At 33.8% G+C, this 17,298-nt stretch overlaps 2 protein-coding genes across 3 annotated transcripts; both read left to right on the top strand.

The window, feature by feature from the left end:
• The first annotated feature begins 440 nt into the window (after nucleotides 1–440).
• LOC129306207 (protein EIN4-like) lies at nucleotides 441–5,560 on the top strand. 2 transcript variants are annotated; one of them, XM_054946668.1, is made up of 3 exons: nucleotides 441–707; nucleotides 824–2,876; nucleotides 4,849–5,560. In XM_054946668.1, exons 2-3 carry the CDS (start codon nucleotides 1,128–1,130, stop codon nucleotides 5,374–5,376), a joined length of 2,277 nt encoding a protein of 758 aa, XP_054802643.1. In that variant the 5' UTR covers nucleotides 441–707; nucleotides 824–1,127; the 3' UTR covers nucleotides 5,377–5,560. The 2 variants fall into 2 exon arrangements, with proteins under 2 accessions (XP_054802643.1, XP_054802642.1); XM_054946667.1 differs by having other exon boundaries at nucleotides 441–2,876.
• Nucleotides 5,561–12,215: 6,655 nt separating this feature from the next.
• On the top strand, nucleotides 12,216–17,298 carry LOC129306154 (uncharacterized). Its single transcript, XM_054946555.1, has 7 exons — nucleotides 12,216–12,485; nucleotides 12,570–12,676; nucleotides 13,853–14,064; nucleotides 14,152–14,243; nucleotides 15,935–16,037; nucleotides 16,202–16,344; nucleotides 16,908–17,298. Exons 1-7 carry the CDS (start codon nucleotides 12,231–12,233, stop codon nucleotides 17,010–17,012), a joined length of 1,017 nt encoding a protein of 338 aa, XP_054802530.1. The 5' UTR covers nucleotides 12,216–12,230; the 3' UTR covers nucleotides 17,013–17,298.

Below are 17,298 nucleotides of genomic sequence, written 5' to 3'. Positions count from 1 at the left end.
ATATATAATATTTTATTTAAATAATTGATAACTGATATTACATCTACCATATATACAAGAGGAGGGAGAGAATTGTTTGCAATTTTTGCAAGGGGTAGTAGCATTAACCGAGAAAATAAAAGAACCAGTGGGCGGGGGAAGGGAGAAAGAGAGTGGCAGATAAGTACGTTTGACTTTTTTGTCTAGTTGTACAAAACATGGTGCCATGAAAGCTAGGTTTTATATATGTTTGACATAAAGAAATTTTAAAACTTAATATCTATCAGGACGATTTTTAATTTGTAACATGTTGATAAATATTTTTGAAAGTCCTGCATTTTGGTAAACATAATTTTTTGTTATAGCATGATGGTGAATTTGCGTGAAGTAAACGTATTTCAACAAAAAAGGACATGTATACAAATATCCATTTAAAAAACACAAGGAATACCAATAAAGTATTCAGGTGAATACTCCAAGTTCATGGCATGGGAGGGAGGCATGAGGCGGATGCACAGAACCGAGGGAGTCTAGGTTCGCTTCATGTAAATCTGTGTGGTCCCAATTCCCATTGCTTCTCTCAGCTTTCCACACACTTCTCTATAGACTCCGAGACATGGGCGAACACGAATATCTCCTTTTTCTGTAGCAGTTTTCTTCGCCTTTTGGGTTGCAAAGGATTGATTCAGTCCGTTTTCTGTCGGTTTAATTTTCCTTAGACATCTTAGGTAAGTGTTTACGATGAAGTATTTATTGATTTAAGGGAATATATCATAACGATTGCAATCTGTTCTCTTTATGCATCATTCCACCGTGTGGCTGTGTGTGATCTTCCTAAATCCAGACTGAACAAGGTGATTCGGGTTTTCCCATTTCATTTCTCAGTATAATCCAGCTTTCTTTGATCATCCAGAGCCTTTTCTGTTTTGAAGTTATTGAGTTCCCAAAAATAGAAAGAGTATGAGGAGTTTGGGCAGATGCAAATGTTAGATCTCGAGCCTTGAATACAGCAGATCAGTCGTCAACATCATACGAAGTCAGCTGGTGGATGAGGCTTCCTTTAGTCATATACAAAAAACTTGGATAAGATTTGGAATATGATATTTTTTTACGGATGATATTCAAACATACTAGCCAGCTGGGGAGCCATGGAAAAAGCATCAGCCTCTCTTTTGTTGGCTTCTTACATCTTTGTCTCCGTTTCTGCTATCGACAGTGATTATGCGCAGTGCAATTGTGACGAAGAGGGGCTTTGGAGCATACATAACATTTTAGAGAGCCAAAGAGTTAGTGACTTCTTTATTGCCATAGCATATTTTTCGATCCCTGTTGAACTCCTCTACTTCGTTAGTCGTTCCAACCTCCCCTTCAAATGGGTGTTCCTCCAATTCATTGCATTCATAGTCCTTTGTGGCTTGACGCATTTACTTAATGCATATACTTATTACGGACCACACTCCTTTCAGTTGGTGCTCTCCCTTACAATTGCTAAACTCCTTACAGCTCTGGTCTCCTGTGCAACTGCAATTACCCTTTTTACTCTGATTCCTCTTCTTCTCAAAATCAAGGTGAGGGAGCTCTTTCTGAAGCAGAACGTGTTGGAATTAGACCAGGAGATTGGAATGATCAGAAGACAAAAAGAAGCAAGCTGGCATGTTCGTATGCTAACACGGGAAATCAGAAAGTCTCTGGATAAGCATACAATCTTGTACACCACCCTTGTTAAGCTCTCTAACTCATTGGCCTTGCATAACTGCGCTGTTTGGATGCCAAATGAGGATGGACGAGAAATGTACTTAACCCATGAGTTGAAAACAAGCTCCCCTGAGATTTTTCACTATTCTATTCCCATAAACGACCCAGATGTCTTAGAGATAATAAAAAGTAAAGGGGTAAGGATTTTGAGGCCTGAATCAGTACTAGGATCTGCAAGTAAGGGGGGGTCTGGGGAGTCAGGTGCTGTTGCAGCTATTCGTATGCCGATGCTTCATGTTTCAAATTTTAAAGGAGGGACACCTGAGTTTGTTGATACATCCTATGCTATTCTGGTTTTGGTTCTTCCAAATTCAAACTCTAGGCCTTGGAGCCACCAAGAGATGGAGATAGTGGAGGTAGTTGCTGATCAGGTCGCTGTAGCCCTGTCTCATGCAAATATTCTTGAAGAGTCTCAGCTCATGAGACAGAAACTGGCAGAGCAAAACCGAGCTTTGCAACAGGCTAAAAAGAATGCAATGATGGCTAGTCAGGCAAGGAAATCATTTCAGAAAGTGATGAGTCATGGCATGCGCAGGCCTATGCATTCAATCCTGGGCCTGCTTTCAATGTTTCAAGAGGGCAATTTGAGATCTGAGCAAAAGATTATAGTTGACACAATGATCAAAGTTGGCCATGTTCTCTCAAGTTTGATTAATGATGTAATGGAGATTTCGGTAAATGATAAAGGAAGCTTCCAGTTAGAGATGAAACCTTTCAATTTACATTTGATGATGAGAGAAACTGCTTGTATTGCTAAATGTCTGTGTGTATATAAAGGCTTTGATTTTAAAATTGAAGTGCAGAAGTCGTTGCCCGATTTGGTGATAGGGGACCAGGCAAGGGCTTTTCAAGTAATTTTGCATATGATTGACCATTTATTGAACATATATGATGGAGAAAGGACTTTCAGTGTCCAAGTTTATCTTGGAAATGATAATGGGGATAAGGACAATAATTCTTTGGGAATATGGAGATCAGGCATGCAAAATGATTGTGTATATATGAAATTTGATTTTCAGATAACTGGTACAAGTTCGCGTTCAGGTGAATCTGCTTCAGCAAGACGCTATGCTGGTGGAAGGCACTACAGCAATGAACCTAATGAGGGCCTAAGCTTCAGCATGTGCAAAACACTGGCACAGGTATGTGCATCATTCTATTTATTTAATATGTATAATATAAATTATTTTCTGATGTAGTCATATGATGCTTCCTGCGTTGTTTTTTAAAAAAAAAAATCCGAGGTTATGAGATGCATTTTCCTGCTTTGAAGTTTCTCACTTTAATTTAAAATTTGTAGGCAGTTGGCTGTGTGCAGATTAGGACATTTTGTTTGAAGCAGCGTATGCATAGGTTGATGCTTGAATTGATGAATTTACTATAATCCTGAGAAATTTAGTAATAAAGTTGTCAGATTTAACAATGAGAAATAATCAGGAACTGACTTACACTCTAAAGTATGTTCCAAAAAAGAACCAAAAAAAAAAAAGATGTTATTTTAGTCTATGCTGCATCAAGTCTTGTGCTGGGTGGGAGTCTTGGTGACCAATCTTGCATGCTTGCTTACTAATCAAAAGTTTTGGTTTGGAAATCTGGTTGCTTGATTCCTGGTTTAAATTTAATGGAGAAAAACAAATTGGATGAGTTGAATGCCACTTCTTAAAGGGCTAAAAGCTTCCCCAGCTCCATATCCATCATTTTTAGTGGCCATGTAAACTCTCTTTTCTTGATATATGAACAAGAGTCTTTGCATAAAATACATTAATTCCCAAAGGAGTTTTACTAGTTAGCAAATGACTGTATTCAACTGAAGTTTTGGGGCATATCTTGACATCTACATTAAAGGAGGAGTATGACATAACCTGAAAAAAAAATGATGATGATGATGATGGAGGAAGGGATTGAAAGGTAATTATTGGCATTTAGAACCATAGATATGTAAGGCCAGCTTGTTATTTGGGGTGTAGCAGAGGAATTCCTTAAATTGTTCTCTTCATTAAGATTTACATGGCCTCATGTAAAGCTGAAGAAACAGTGGCAGCTTATGATTTTTAAATATCTTTGTTTCAAATTGGATGACGCGATGCTCTGCTACTTTCTGAAGTCACTCTTTGTTTTTCATCCTATGATGAAAAGTATCCAAGTTTTTCGTTGGAATTCATTTACGGTCAAAAGTGGATGACTTTTCTGATATATAGTAAGTACTTTGCCAGTACTATAGTATTGGCTTGGATGGTTAATAGACTCATTCCATGGCCTTCTAGTTTTATCAGCTTTTGCCAAGTGGCAACTTTAGTGAAAGAGGATATCTTTCTTCTTGCAATTTATTGAGGAAGTATAATTTCGTGTGATCTCTTAGTCCGTAATACTGATCAGTACTTGACATTCAATTTTGGTTGAACAGGCTGTTTAGAAAGTGCCAGCATGGCTTTTCTGTAAATCTCATTCCTATCTTATTTCAGTTCAAGAACTTAGTTGCGCTGTCATTTTGTTTAAGTACAGGATGAGGCCAGGGGCCAAAGAAATAAACAAGGAAAACACTAAACCAAAAACAAACCAAGAAAAACCATCCAGCCTCTATTAGTCGCTCTGCCATTTTAGTTTAATGACACTACGCATTTGCTTTGTTCCCCCATGTTGGGATAATTGTTTGTCTCATCAGTCATTCTGCAAGGAGGTTAACTGAGGTTAAATTTGTTGATTTTAATACTGTAGGCATGATCAAGATAATATTGTGATATCAGAACTTTAGTAATATGAGCCTCTTTGTTCAAGGAAACAAAGGTGATGGTGGGTTTGAACTTACATGGACTACCCTATGGAAACCAATTTTGAGATCATTATTGATGCTGGATTTTTATTTGAGCTCCATCAGCAAGATCAGGAAACCAATTGGCAAAGGCCGACTTGTATTCATATTTTTGAACAGTTAAAGGGGGTGGGTAAAATAAATTAAATGAGACTTATGTGCCTTAGAAGATCGGTAGAGTGGGATCATGCTTTCTATGCAAAAGAAAATCTGAACTTCTTTTCTTTTTAGATATTCCGAGTCTGATGGATATTGATAATATCCTTCTTAGTAATTCAGAATTTACAATGTGGAATGATTTGCAGATGATGCAAGGCAATATCTGGTTATCACTGAACGCTCTAGGTTTGGCACAAAGCATGACACTTGCCCTCAAGTTTCAGATAGGGCCATCACACGGAAGATCCATTTTAGCACCTAAAGATTCTCTGGACTCTCGGTTCAGAAGCCTCAAGGTTGTGTTAGCCGACGACGACGACATAAACAGGACAGTGACGAAAAAACTTCTTGAGAAGTTGGGTTGTCAAGTAACTGCTGTTTCATCAGGGTTTGAATGCCTGGGTGCTGTAAGTGCATCTGGTAATACATTCAACGTCATCCTTTTGGATCTGCACATGCCCGAAATGGATGGTTTTGATGTGGCTATGAGAATTCGGAAGTTCCACAGCCGCAACTGGCCCTTGATTATAGCTCTTACAGCAAGTGCAGAAGAAGATGTGATGGATAGATGCCTGCGGGTTGGAATGAACGGATTAATTCGAAAACCTATTCTTCTTCAAGAGATAGCAGATGAACTAAGAAGAGCCCTGCAACACGCAGGTGAGAAATTGTGAAAACTGAGATTTTTGAACAGTATCTGAAGATTAGAATGATGTCAAAATATCTCGTAAGTTTACCAAAGCATATAATTTAGGCATTCTGACATAGGAGACACCAATCTAGAGTTTCTTGACAATTAAACTTAGGGGGCTCAATTTGCTATCCATGCTCCTGATTGAGCTTTTTTCTGCCAAAGAATGGATTGTGGGTTCGAAGTGGCGTAAGAATTGACTGCACGCCCCTTGCACTGACAAAGAAGGATGAACCGACGTTGTTCAGAAAATGTGACTGATATTATAGTGCAGATACTTATGGTTAAAACGAACTTAGCATTTTGAAATTTATATATTTTATATAAAAATCAATAAATATTTGCACTATGTTTATTATAAATTGTACAATTAATTTTAAATTTCATGTACTCCCTCTGTATCACAGTATATCATTTTCTACAAGTCCTCGCTTCTTTAAAAATATAGGACTTGCTTAACTTTTACTTCCTCCATTTAAAATATAAGGCATTTTTAACTCATCTTAATAAAATAATTACTTACTTTTAAACTAACTCTTTCTTTCAATATTTACTCTTATTAAACACACTATAATAAATATAAAGTCATTATCAATAAGGATATTAAAAAAAAACAATGATTATATTTTAAAAGATTAAAATGCATTATATTTTTTAACATTCAACTTTTTAAAAAATAGCTTACATTTTTTAACGAAGAGAGCATACTTTTTCATACATCCTTATTTTATTATATTTCATTTAAGTAATTAATGGAGATATTTTAAATAAATTAAATGTTATATTTATTTCATTCATGAGTAAGATGTGAAAGATGTAAAAAAAAATTGATCTTTTTGATTTTTTAAGAAACAATAATAATAAATTTTTTTTGAATTATATAAATGATAATTTAGTTTTTAAAAATGTTATAATTCTATTGAAGTTTTTAAAAATTTATGTCATTGATGAATTTATGTAAATGATCATATTGTCTTTGTTGAAAATAAATCTCCTAATATTGCTACAAGTGTTTGCAACAGCGTAATAGTAAATCACAATTTTGCATATCAAAATCTTAATATTGCTACAAGTATTGAAAATAATAAGTAATAATTATAAGTTTTGTTTAAATAATCATAATTTTTTTTATATTTACAACTATGTTATAGCAAATCACAATTTCGCATGTCAAATTCTTGATATTGTTACAAATGTTAGAAATAACAAGTAATGATCACAAATTTTATTTAAGTAATTACAATTTTACTTATTATATTCACAATAATATAATAGCAAATCTTAATTTTACATATCAAATTATTGATATTGTTATGAGGGTAATTTGGTTATTTACATAAATTTATCAATGACAGAAAAGTTTCTACAAATTTCAATAAAATTATAGTATTTTAAGAGATCGAATTGTCATTTATATAATGTAGGAGAATTTTATTATCATTTTCTCCCTTTTTTAAAATGTAATTAATTAATAATTATTTATATTGTGATTAGGAGTGAATTAATACATAAAATTTACACGATGGTTAAGATGATGTGCAGAATAATTGATCTTCGCAATTTTCCAAGTTTTTTTTAAATAATAGGTGTTTTTCTTTTAATAATTGGAGAAACATAATCATTCAGAAAACAGGTCGAAGCGCAAGTAAGGCACAATTAGTCTAGCTGGGAAAAAAAAAACAATAGAGAAAAATAAAAAATCAACAACATCAAAATCCCCATCAACGCTGTCAAGTGATGGGAGGCAATTTGACTATGTTACTAAAAAAAAATTATTTATCAATATATTATACTTTTAAAAATATTTTTTTAAATATTATAAATTTTAAAATTTGACTTCAATGACATTGAGTTTCAAATTTTTTTTTCTATACATCAAGCCAAGTTCTGTACGAAATCTTTTTAAAAAAGTATCAAGCCAAGTTTTGTACTTATATTTAAAAAAATAAAAAATTGATGCAATATATGTGGTAGATTATGTCTGCTATAACTGTATCTCAATATATAATTGTACTCTATAATTTATCTTCCCTTTCTCCCTTATTGCAAGAGTCGATAATTCGAATCAAAATCAATAAACCAAGCTAAACCTGCTCAAACATTTAAAAAAAAAAATCACTATCAAGTTTTCTTTATAATTTAAGCCTATTAGCCCAACGAGTGTTTGGATTAACAGACATGAACATAAAAAAAAATATTTTTTTAAGTTTAACTTTAAAATATAATTAAATATTAATTAACTTTTTAAGTTTTGGGTTATTTTATACTAAAATATTATATATTTGAGTTTTATATATCATTTAAATATCAAAAAATATATTTTATATTTTTTATAAAATAAAAAATATTATTAATTACACTCACAATTAAGAGTATTATTCTATTTTTATTTATAAATTACTCCTAACATTTTCATCAAAATTAAAAAAAATTTACAAATCTCATTAATTTTAAAACAACTAATTAATACTTAATTATATTTTATTATTCGGATATTTGAATGAAATACCTTAATTGTCTTAAATTTTATTATTTGAATATTTAATTAATGTTTTTTCTTAGGAAGTCTCAGCTCTCTTTTAGCCTATGCAAGTAGTGCTGAATATTAAGGAAAGCCTTCAATAAGTGCAACACCTGCATAAACATCAAAAGAAGGCAGCATAAAGCTAAACCACAAGTTCCCAAAAACAAAGAAAGCAAATATCTTAATTGTCTTAAAATTAATAAGATTTGCAAGTTTTTTCTTAATTCTGATGAAAATATTAGGTGTGATTTATAAATAGGAATAGAATAATACTTTTAATTATGGGTGTAATTAATAATTTTTTTATTTTATAAAAAAATATAAAATATATTTTTTGATACTTAAACAATATATAGGACTCAAATATATAATATTTTAATATAAAATAACTTAAAACTTAAAGAATTAATTAATATTTAATTATATTTTATATATTTTAAAAAATAAATTTGTTTTATTTAGGCATTTGGGCCAATAGGCATGAACATAAAAAAAACTATCTTTTTTTTCAAGTCTAGCCTTAAATTTTTTCAGCCAGGTTCAGGTCAACTCGTTGGGCTGGACCTGAATTACCAGCATTAGCAACAAGAGAGGAAGAGAAAAGAAATTATGGAGTACAATCATATATTAAGGTGGAGTCATAATAGACATAAACTTCCACACATATTACATTAATTTTTTATTTTTTTTAAACATAAGTATAGAACTTGGCTTCTATCAAGCCAAGTTTTATACTTTTCTGAAAAAAAAAGTTCACTATACTATTGCGCCAAAAAAAAAATTGAAACTCAGTGTCATTAAAACCAAGTTTTAAAATTTGTAGTATTTGAAAAATATTTTTAAAAATATAATATATTAATAAATATATATTTTTTGGTAGTATCATGGTCAAATTACCGGGATGGGATGTTGGAGAAAAGAAGTTGTGTTAGTGGTGTAAATGAAAGCTAGTCTAGCTAAATAACTAGCTATAGTGTTTTCCTCTCTACAAACAAAATAGAATTTAATATCACAATTCCTATTTACTAAACTCCTAGTGGGGTCATTAATATCGGTAAAAGAGTAATAATTATGATTATCCCTTAAAATTGTGAATATAGTATTCATGTAATCACAAAAACCTCCATAACTGTAACTCCAGAAAGCCGACACAATTCAAGCCTTTTATAAGTGACACATATCCCAGAAATGACAGGGGTTGCTTTGCCCAACTTGCAACTGAAACCTTGAATCTAGTGACCATTCTTGCATTTGAAGACGCCACCACGAGAGCCAGACCCATCCTGTAAGGTAGAGCAATTCGTTTCTAATTTGTAAGCCTCCTCACTGCCTTACCATGCAAAGTAAACGTTGCCTAATTGTCGTTCTCTAGGTAGACGCTGCTTTATAGCTAAATCAGCCACTACTTTGAAGAGAGAAGCAGTGGGCTCCTCAGACATAATTCTTCCTCCTCTTGAAATTACTTCTTGCATCTGCACTTTCAACTATCCCAAATTGCAAAAGCAAATAGCGTCTTCCAAACGAACCTCCTGCGCGAACATTTTGCCTGCATTGCTCTATATATTCCACCCTAGCCAATCCTTCCCATTTAGATTTTGCAATTTGTCCCACAGTTCAGGACTCACGAACTCTTTCCACCATTGGTTGGCATGTTTGCACTTAGTTAACGAAGAGTGTTTTGTAGAATAATGTCATCAATAAATCATTGTTTTTTCTGATACATTTCCTATCGTAACACATGAAACGATTCCCAAAAAAAAAAGTCCAAAATTGAAACATTGGAGTTTTAATTTCATAGTGTTACTTTGGATTATTCTCATACCAATTTTTATTTTTTAAGCAGCCGAGTTCATGCTCACATAAAAAAAGAATTAAATCAAAACTGGCGTGTCATCATTCCAAGGAAATGTGATATTTTTTAAGAAGACATGTAACTTTAAAATGTTGGTTTTTTTGTAAAAACCACAACTAATATTTTATATTAATTTGTAATATTTTTTAAATTTTTTTATAAATATATATATATATATATATATATTATGCTTTAAAAATGAAATGATGAAAATATCAATAGTTATATAATTTTGAAAATTCTATAATGGTACATTTGAATTAATGAGAATTTGAATTTAGATTTGGATTTAAACTAAATCTCTCATTTGGATATACAAAAAATTATGAATTTGGATTTAGTTCAAATCCAAATCTATTTCAAATTATAATTTATTTGTAATTTTAATTTTTTTATATCTTAATTATTTGAAATTCTAATCACTCTTAACATCATGTTCTCCTCGTGTTTTCACTAGTAATATCTTTATAACTTTCAAATCTTTTCTTATCTCATGTTGATTTAAAAATAAAAATAAACTCATTATTTCTAATTTTTTATTTTTGTTTCAAATTTTAGTTTATCTCTCTTCTTCATTTGAATTTTTTTTAAACTACTCAAACAAAGAATTATAAATATATTGATTTAAATATGAGTTTTGGAATGCAAAATTTTAAATCTAAAATTTAATTTATCAATGTAAACGTTGCAAAAAAAATTTAAATTCTTAACACTTATTTGTAAGTTGATATGTTTTTCAAAATGAAAGTATTAGTTATAAATTGTTCATTGTATTTGAATAATTTAAATACCAAATGTGACAGAGACGTAAAGTCTCATAAATAAGAAGGAAGTCCTCGAGCTTCCTTATCTCAATTCACCTGAATACGAAGATACAAATATAATGACGTAAAGAAGATTTGATTACTAAAATTGAAGTACAAAATCACAAAAACTACAATTGTGAAATTGAAATAACAAAGTCTAAACCTAAGTGTAAGGTGAATTTGAATTGAAAGTTAAGGAAAGAGTCTACTTTTGCGCATGTATTCCCTTGATTTCATTAGCTGAACCTCTTTTATACTCACATGCCTGAAACCCTCACACTTGAAAAATTAGGAGCTCGTATGCGAAATATCCATTATCACTTGGCACAGTCTAGTAAGGTTCATGACATATTAAATAACGATCTCATGTCGTCTTAACGGTCCTCCACATCCAATGGCTCCGAGTCTTAAAGGCTACATCCTTTCCCTTAGTACATGTTTAGTGTGAACTTATTTGAGAAACAAACTAGGCCTTGCATTAATTGATACATCACAGTGCTTGACATTTCTTTTGAGTTTTTTGTTAGTGTAATGCTTCATTTTAGGTTTAAACAAAAAGCTTTTTATTGATAAGCATCATGTTCATTCACTCATCTTAGGAACAATTAGAGTTGGTGTCAACAACTTGATACAATCAGTAAAAAATTTGTTAATAACTTGCAAAATCATATCTAAATACCATGTGTGTTTGTGTAAAAGAGGTGGTCTCATTGTTCATTAACCTAATACTGTTATGTTAATTAAAAAATGTTAACATTGCAATTTTAAATACAAACAAAAAATTTTAAATGATGATATTTTAGTTCGATCATTGTCATTCCTTAAAAATTAAAGGGAGAATTATAGTCAACTCCCTCTCAATAAAACTAATTATAAATAAGGACCAATAATAAGTCTCATTTAAAAAATAATAGGTCATATTTCACATTTTAACAACAATTCATTTTGAATTAATCTTTGTTTGTGATAAATTTTCTTAAGAGAGGGCTGACTATAATTCTTCCAAAATTAAACTTGATATATTAATATTTTAAAATGGGGCTAAAATAACTTTTCGTCTCTTTCTTTTATAATTACATCGATTTGGTCATTTGACTTTAAATTGTATCATTTGAGTTCTTAATATTTTCTTTAGTTATCAAGTCCTTTAAATTTTACAAGACAAAATAACCCAAAAATATTGATATGGAATTAGATTGCTGAAGTGAAATATACTGATGAATTAAATAAAAAACATTAGTTAAGTTTGTCAAGTGTTAATTACTTATTTGTTATTTATTTTATTATATTGCTATCACTATTGTGGATTTCATATAAGTAATTAGGGCTTGATGGATTTTGTTGACGCATTTTATTTAATCCACATGTATATTTTACATCAACAATCTAGTTTTCATATCAATTTTTTTAGGGTTATTTTGTCTTACAAAACATAAAAAAATCACTTAATAACAAAAGTAAACGCTGGGGACTCATATGACAAAAATTAAAGTTAACGGACCAAGTTAATAAAATCCCAAACGTTAAGGGATTAAAAGTTGCTTTGTCCCTTTAAAATATTTTATTAGTTTTTAGAATTTAAGAATTAAAGGACTAATATAATAGTAAAGTTACACTTTTGCCCATATAATCTACTCATTTGACCGTGGGGTTGGATGAGGAGGGCATGCAGGGTTTCAATTGGGTACCCTGAGGCGCGTCGCGCAAAGATTCGGAGAATGAGCTGCGAAGCAGAATACTTCTCCAAGGGCTTCGACTGGGAAGAACTAAGAGCAGAGATCGAAGCAAATCCTTCTTTTCGTTACCACTTACTACCATATGAGCCGTCGTCTTTTGCGAGAGAAGCAGAAGCCGACGTGGATGCCTGGGAGCAATTTCACACCCGTCATTCCTCGGGGAAATTCTTTAAGGTTTTTCCGCTGCAAGATTTCTTTATTGTACATTTATTTTAAACTGTCTTTATTTGTTTAAACTATGCGTAAATGTTGATTCAGGAGAGACGATATTTGGTGAAGGAATTCCCTGAACTGCTTTCCTGTGGAGAAAACGCAGTTTTGGAAGTAGGTTGTGGCAATGGAAGTACTGCTCTCCCAATTTTGCGGTAATTTTCTTCCCGGGGAATGGGTCGGAGACAATACTGTGGTAATACAGTCTTTTATTTGGCTTTGCTCTTCTTCACTGCCAATCCAATCCTTCGATTCTTTGTGTAGTACGAGAACCAAACAATCGGAAGTCGTTCTGGCTACATTTTGACTTCAAATAACATCAGTGATCATAAACCCTGATTAGTGATTACTTTTAATTCCTAATACCATTCTGCTTGGCCTGGCCTAAACCCTTTTTTTCTCATTGAGGGTCACAGGCCTAACAAAAGAACCGATATTCGCAAATCATCAGCGGGATAATACCGGCACAAATTTATCCCCAAACCTTAACTGGGCCTATGCTGATAGTAGCTATTCACCGCCTAGACTCTGGACAATATACGTGATAACGTGAACGATCTTTTTTGAGCGGTTATACAGAGATGTGCTATTTCAAGAGAGTTTGATTGGTTACTGCTCTTGTGCAGAGACTTATTGATGTCGGATCATGCACTTATGCCCCCCCACCTTGTTTGCTGTGGAACATGGGCATGCCCGAATCTAGAAAGCTTGTCCTGTATTCCCTTTCAATCGGCGTGCTTGATTTGTTTCACGGAGAGCAGTTTCTTTTGCTCTGTTGTGTTTGTGTGGCGTGCTTACCTAGATTTTTGGCTGGTTACAGCATGGGTATACTGGTGCTCAGACAATCTTAATATATGCAGAAGGAACTACATCTCTTGCTGTTCTCTGCAGATTTCTTGGTTTGATGAGACTTCTATTGCTGACGTTCTCCTGAGTCCTATCTATTTTGTTCATGCAAACATGCTAAAGTCATTGAGTGTGAAAAATACCAAAAGTCCAAAACTTTCTTGAGTTTGGCTTCCACATGTGACACAGATACACTCTGCTTCTTTAGAAACCTGGGTTTAAGTTGCATATTTGTGACTTATTTTTGGTCGACTTCTTATCTAATGTTAATGGCTTGATGATTCTTGAATAAATTATCACCATTTTATACTTTAGCTTTTGGAGAATTTGATTGGTTGAAAATGGTTGGTTGTAGCTGTGAATCGATTGTTCATTCATGTTTTGTTGGTTTGAAGGTTAAAATAATTTACTTTCTTTTAGGTAGTTTATTTGATATTGGTTTTGGATCTTGAACTTACTATCCTTGACAAAATTTTCCTGTTTAGAGCGAACAAAGATGCTATTGTTTATGCATGCGACTGTAGCAGCAAGAGTTTAAATAGGGCTCAAGAAGTTATAGGTTCTGCTACAATTGGCTCTTTTGAAGATCGTTTCCACACATTCTGTTGTGATGTTTGCACTAATGGATTTCCCCCGTGGTTGGCATGCAATTCTTGCCGAAACAAGTTTTTACAAAAGCAGTCAAACTGTGTTTCAGGTTTCTGCTTCATCTTTATGGTATTGGTGTGATCTATTTTGCTTTATTATTTGATAAATTAGATTTAGTTATATCATTTTTCTCCAGAGTCCAAGGAGGGTAATGAACCATGTTTTACCAATACATGTTCACGGGAGGGATATGATGGTTGTATTGGTGGAGTAGATTTTATAACCTTGGTAAGACCTTTTCTTTCTAAAGTATCATAAGTTTAATTATGTGATGTTTCCAGACCACCAGTATATATGGGACTGAAACTAGTGTTTAGAGTTATTAATATCAGGGTTAAAGTACAAATTTCCCTCGAGCATTTTCAAAAAGTCACAATGTCATCCCCATGTTTTTAAAAAAGGGACAATGTCGCCTTGGACTAACAAAAGTAGCTAATGGTGTTTTCAAATGGGCCCCCCACTTTGATGCCATGTGTGCAAGCGAATTATTCACTATTGGGTTGCAAGCTAGTTCTTCTTTGCCTCTTTGTCTTCCTAGTCATAGCTGTACAGTTTCATCTTCCCACCTCTCCATCATTATCGTCATCTTCCTCCATCGTCAACAGTGATGGCAACTTTGCCTAAGCTTCTTCTTCCCCTTTCACTTGCCAAGATCTGATTCATCGGGACCACAAGATTCCTTGCTTTGCAACTCAAAGACTGCGAGATTACCTCTGTTAATCCTTCACCAGCGTTGTCTCAATCTTCACTCTTCGTACTTGAAGACTGCAAGATTCCTTCCTTCCTTGCTTTGCGACTCGAGATTCCATCCTCACTTCCTGAGATCTGATGGCTGAACTCGTTGGAATTCCAGCATTTGTGCAACTCTCCAATCGTGTTCACCAACAGTTCAATCTGGTTTGGGTTTAAGAACACTAACTAGCAATTTCTTCTAACTAGGATTAGTTCTTGTGTAGAACTACACGAATTAAAATCTCTATAATCAGAGAGCATGTGTGAGACTAGAAATATTAGTTACCATGTACACTATCGCATGCTGCACCCAAAACCCCATCTTCATTTTCTTAATCCCACTCCATCTCCTATTTCACCTGCTGCATTATTCTAACTAATACTAATATTGTCATTACTCATTGTCAAGTTCTCGTTTACCCAGATGGCGCCATACACTATGTTTTTGTTTTTGCATTCTTGATCCAAATGATATCAATTGATTTGGGTTGGTCTGGGAATATTAATATCAAATGCTATGGATTATGTTTTTGTTGCCATGGTTTGGGTGCATGCCTCAAGTGTTTCAAATCATAGGGAGTATGGCTTTACGAGTAGGTGGGAGGAAGAAGAAAGTGTGTCTTGCACATAGGTGTGTGGTCAAATCAAGGAGGAAGAAGATCTATGTGGCACTAATATGTGGGACCCATCTAAAGAAATTAACATTGTTAGCTACTTTTGTTAATCCAAGGTGACATTGTCCTGTTTTTAAAAATGTAGGGGTGTCATTGTGCCTTTTTTGAAAATATTCAGGAGTAGATTTGTACTTTAGCCCCTAATATTATAACAACAGTAAGTCACTTTATATTATACTTTTCAAAGTTGACATCTCGTCACAAAAGTGTCTTGCAAACAATTTGCTCTTTCATCATACGCACAATCATCTTGTTTATGCGCTTTTTGATTTTATTCTGGAGGATACATGCGTTTATGCTCTCATATTGTGGCTCTGATGTGTCTATGACCTCTGATTTTTTAAATGCCTAGGTAATAGTATGGTCTAAGATTGTTTTGCCTCGAGTGATGCTCAGTCTTTCTTGTCATCTGTCTGGATTTCACTTGCATTGCAGTCTCGTGTTGAAAACTATAACATGTTTTTGATGACATCTTAATGAATTAGTTTCTTGGGTTGATGGATAATTTATCAGATATTTACTCTGTCAGCAGTGCCACTGGAAAGAATGTCGAGGTCCATCAACGAGTGTTTTGCTGTGTTGAAGCCTGGAGGAATGGTATTTTTCAGGGACTATGGTAATAAACTAGCAGTCAATTTTATCTGGAGTCTTTGTGAAAATCTGTATGCTGTTGTAGCGCGTTAGTGAATCCTTATCACATTATTTTCTAACCAAGATACAAATCATAATATTTCTTATGAACCCTAAACTGCTACGAATGATTAAACTTCATGAAATCAGGTCTGTATGATATGACCATGCTTCGGTTTGAGCAAGCTAAGAGAGTCGGATTCAGGGAATACAAGCGGTCAGATGGCACACGTTCATATTTCTTCTGTTTAGATACTGTCAGAGACCTATTTGTGGGCGCAGGCTTCACTGAGGTACTGTGTTTTACATTTCAGATTGGAGGTACTTATTTTATTTATAGGGAAGTGGACCCTTTTTTTTTTTGGGCTTGTGCACCGGTATCCTAGGCTCAGCCCAGACTAATCCAGCTCGGCATCTGTTTGGGCCACCTCGAGGGGTGGGGTACCTCCCATCAGGAAATTATGTAGCTGCATACCTTGGCACTTGAATACGAGACCTCAGGTTAAGCAGACTCACCTCCTTTCCAAGTGAGCCAAGCGCCCTGTAGTTAGGGAAGTGGACTTGTGGTTGATGTTAGTAATGAATATTTCATGCTAAAAAAGAAACAGAACTGTATGTGCGATACTGACATACTGTCGTCCTGCATTAAACTATGTGCTTATTTGCACGTTTGTTGATGTGAACTGAGCTTAGCATCAGTTAATAGCGTAGTGGTTGTTCAATATACAGTCCACTTCATGGAATCTCCCACCTGTCTAACTTGTATAGCTTGTGCGTCTCATGCAGTTTCTGCACTGTTTTTGACATATGGCTATTGGCTGCCCGCCATTTAATTTTATGCCTATGAACCTTGCAGCTCGAGCTTGATTATTGTTGTGTCAAGTCTCTGAATCGTCAGCAAGGGAAGAGCATGCGAAGGGTGTGGGTTCATGGGAAATTCAAGAAGCCTACGTTGGTTTAGAGTTGTTTTCTAGAATATTTGCTGAAGTGATGTATGGGTTCCAGAGAACGCATCCACCCTTTGCCGCAGATTATTTTAACGTGAAGGAACTTGTTTGGTTGCATTCGTCAAGTGATGAAATTTTACGGATATGAAGTCCGCTGTTTTCTGAATGCACGAACCTGGTCCAGGTGAGAACGGGATCCAGAGCATTATTTGCTTTACATTTGTCAACTCGCCTGCTTGTGTTGATCTGACGGAGCCAAAAAACCCTCACTGCCTCATGGTAAACAAAAACATTTTTTCA

The sequence above is a fragment of the Prosopis cineraria genome, unplaced genomic scaffold (assembly GCF_029017545.1).
Source record: "Prosopis cineraria cultivar Desert tree isolate PC_DT_omini unplaced genomic scaffold, ASM2901754v1 PC3, whole genome shotgun sequence".
NCBI lineage: Eukaryota > Viridiplantae > Streptophyta > Magnoliopsida > Fabales > Fabaceae > Prosopis > Prosopis cineraria.
This window is presented reverse-complemented; position numbering and strand designations above follow the sequence as displayed.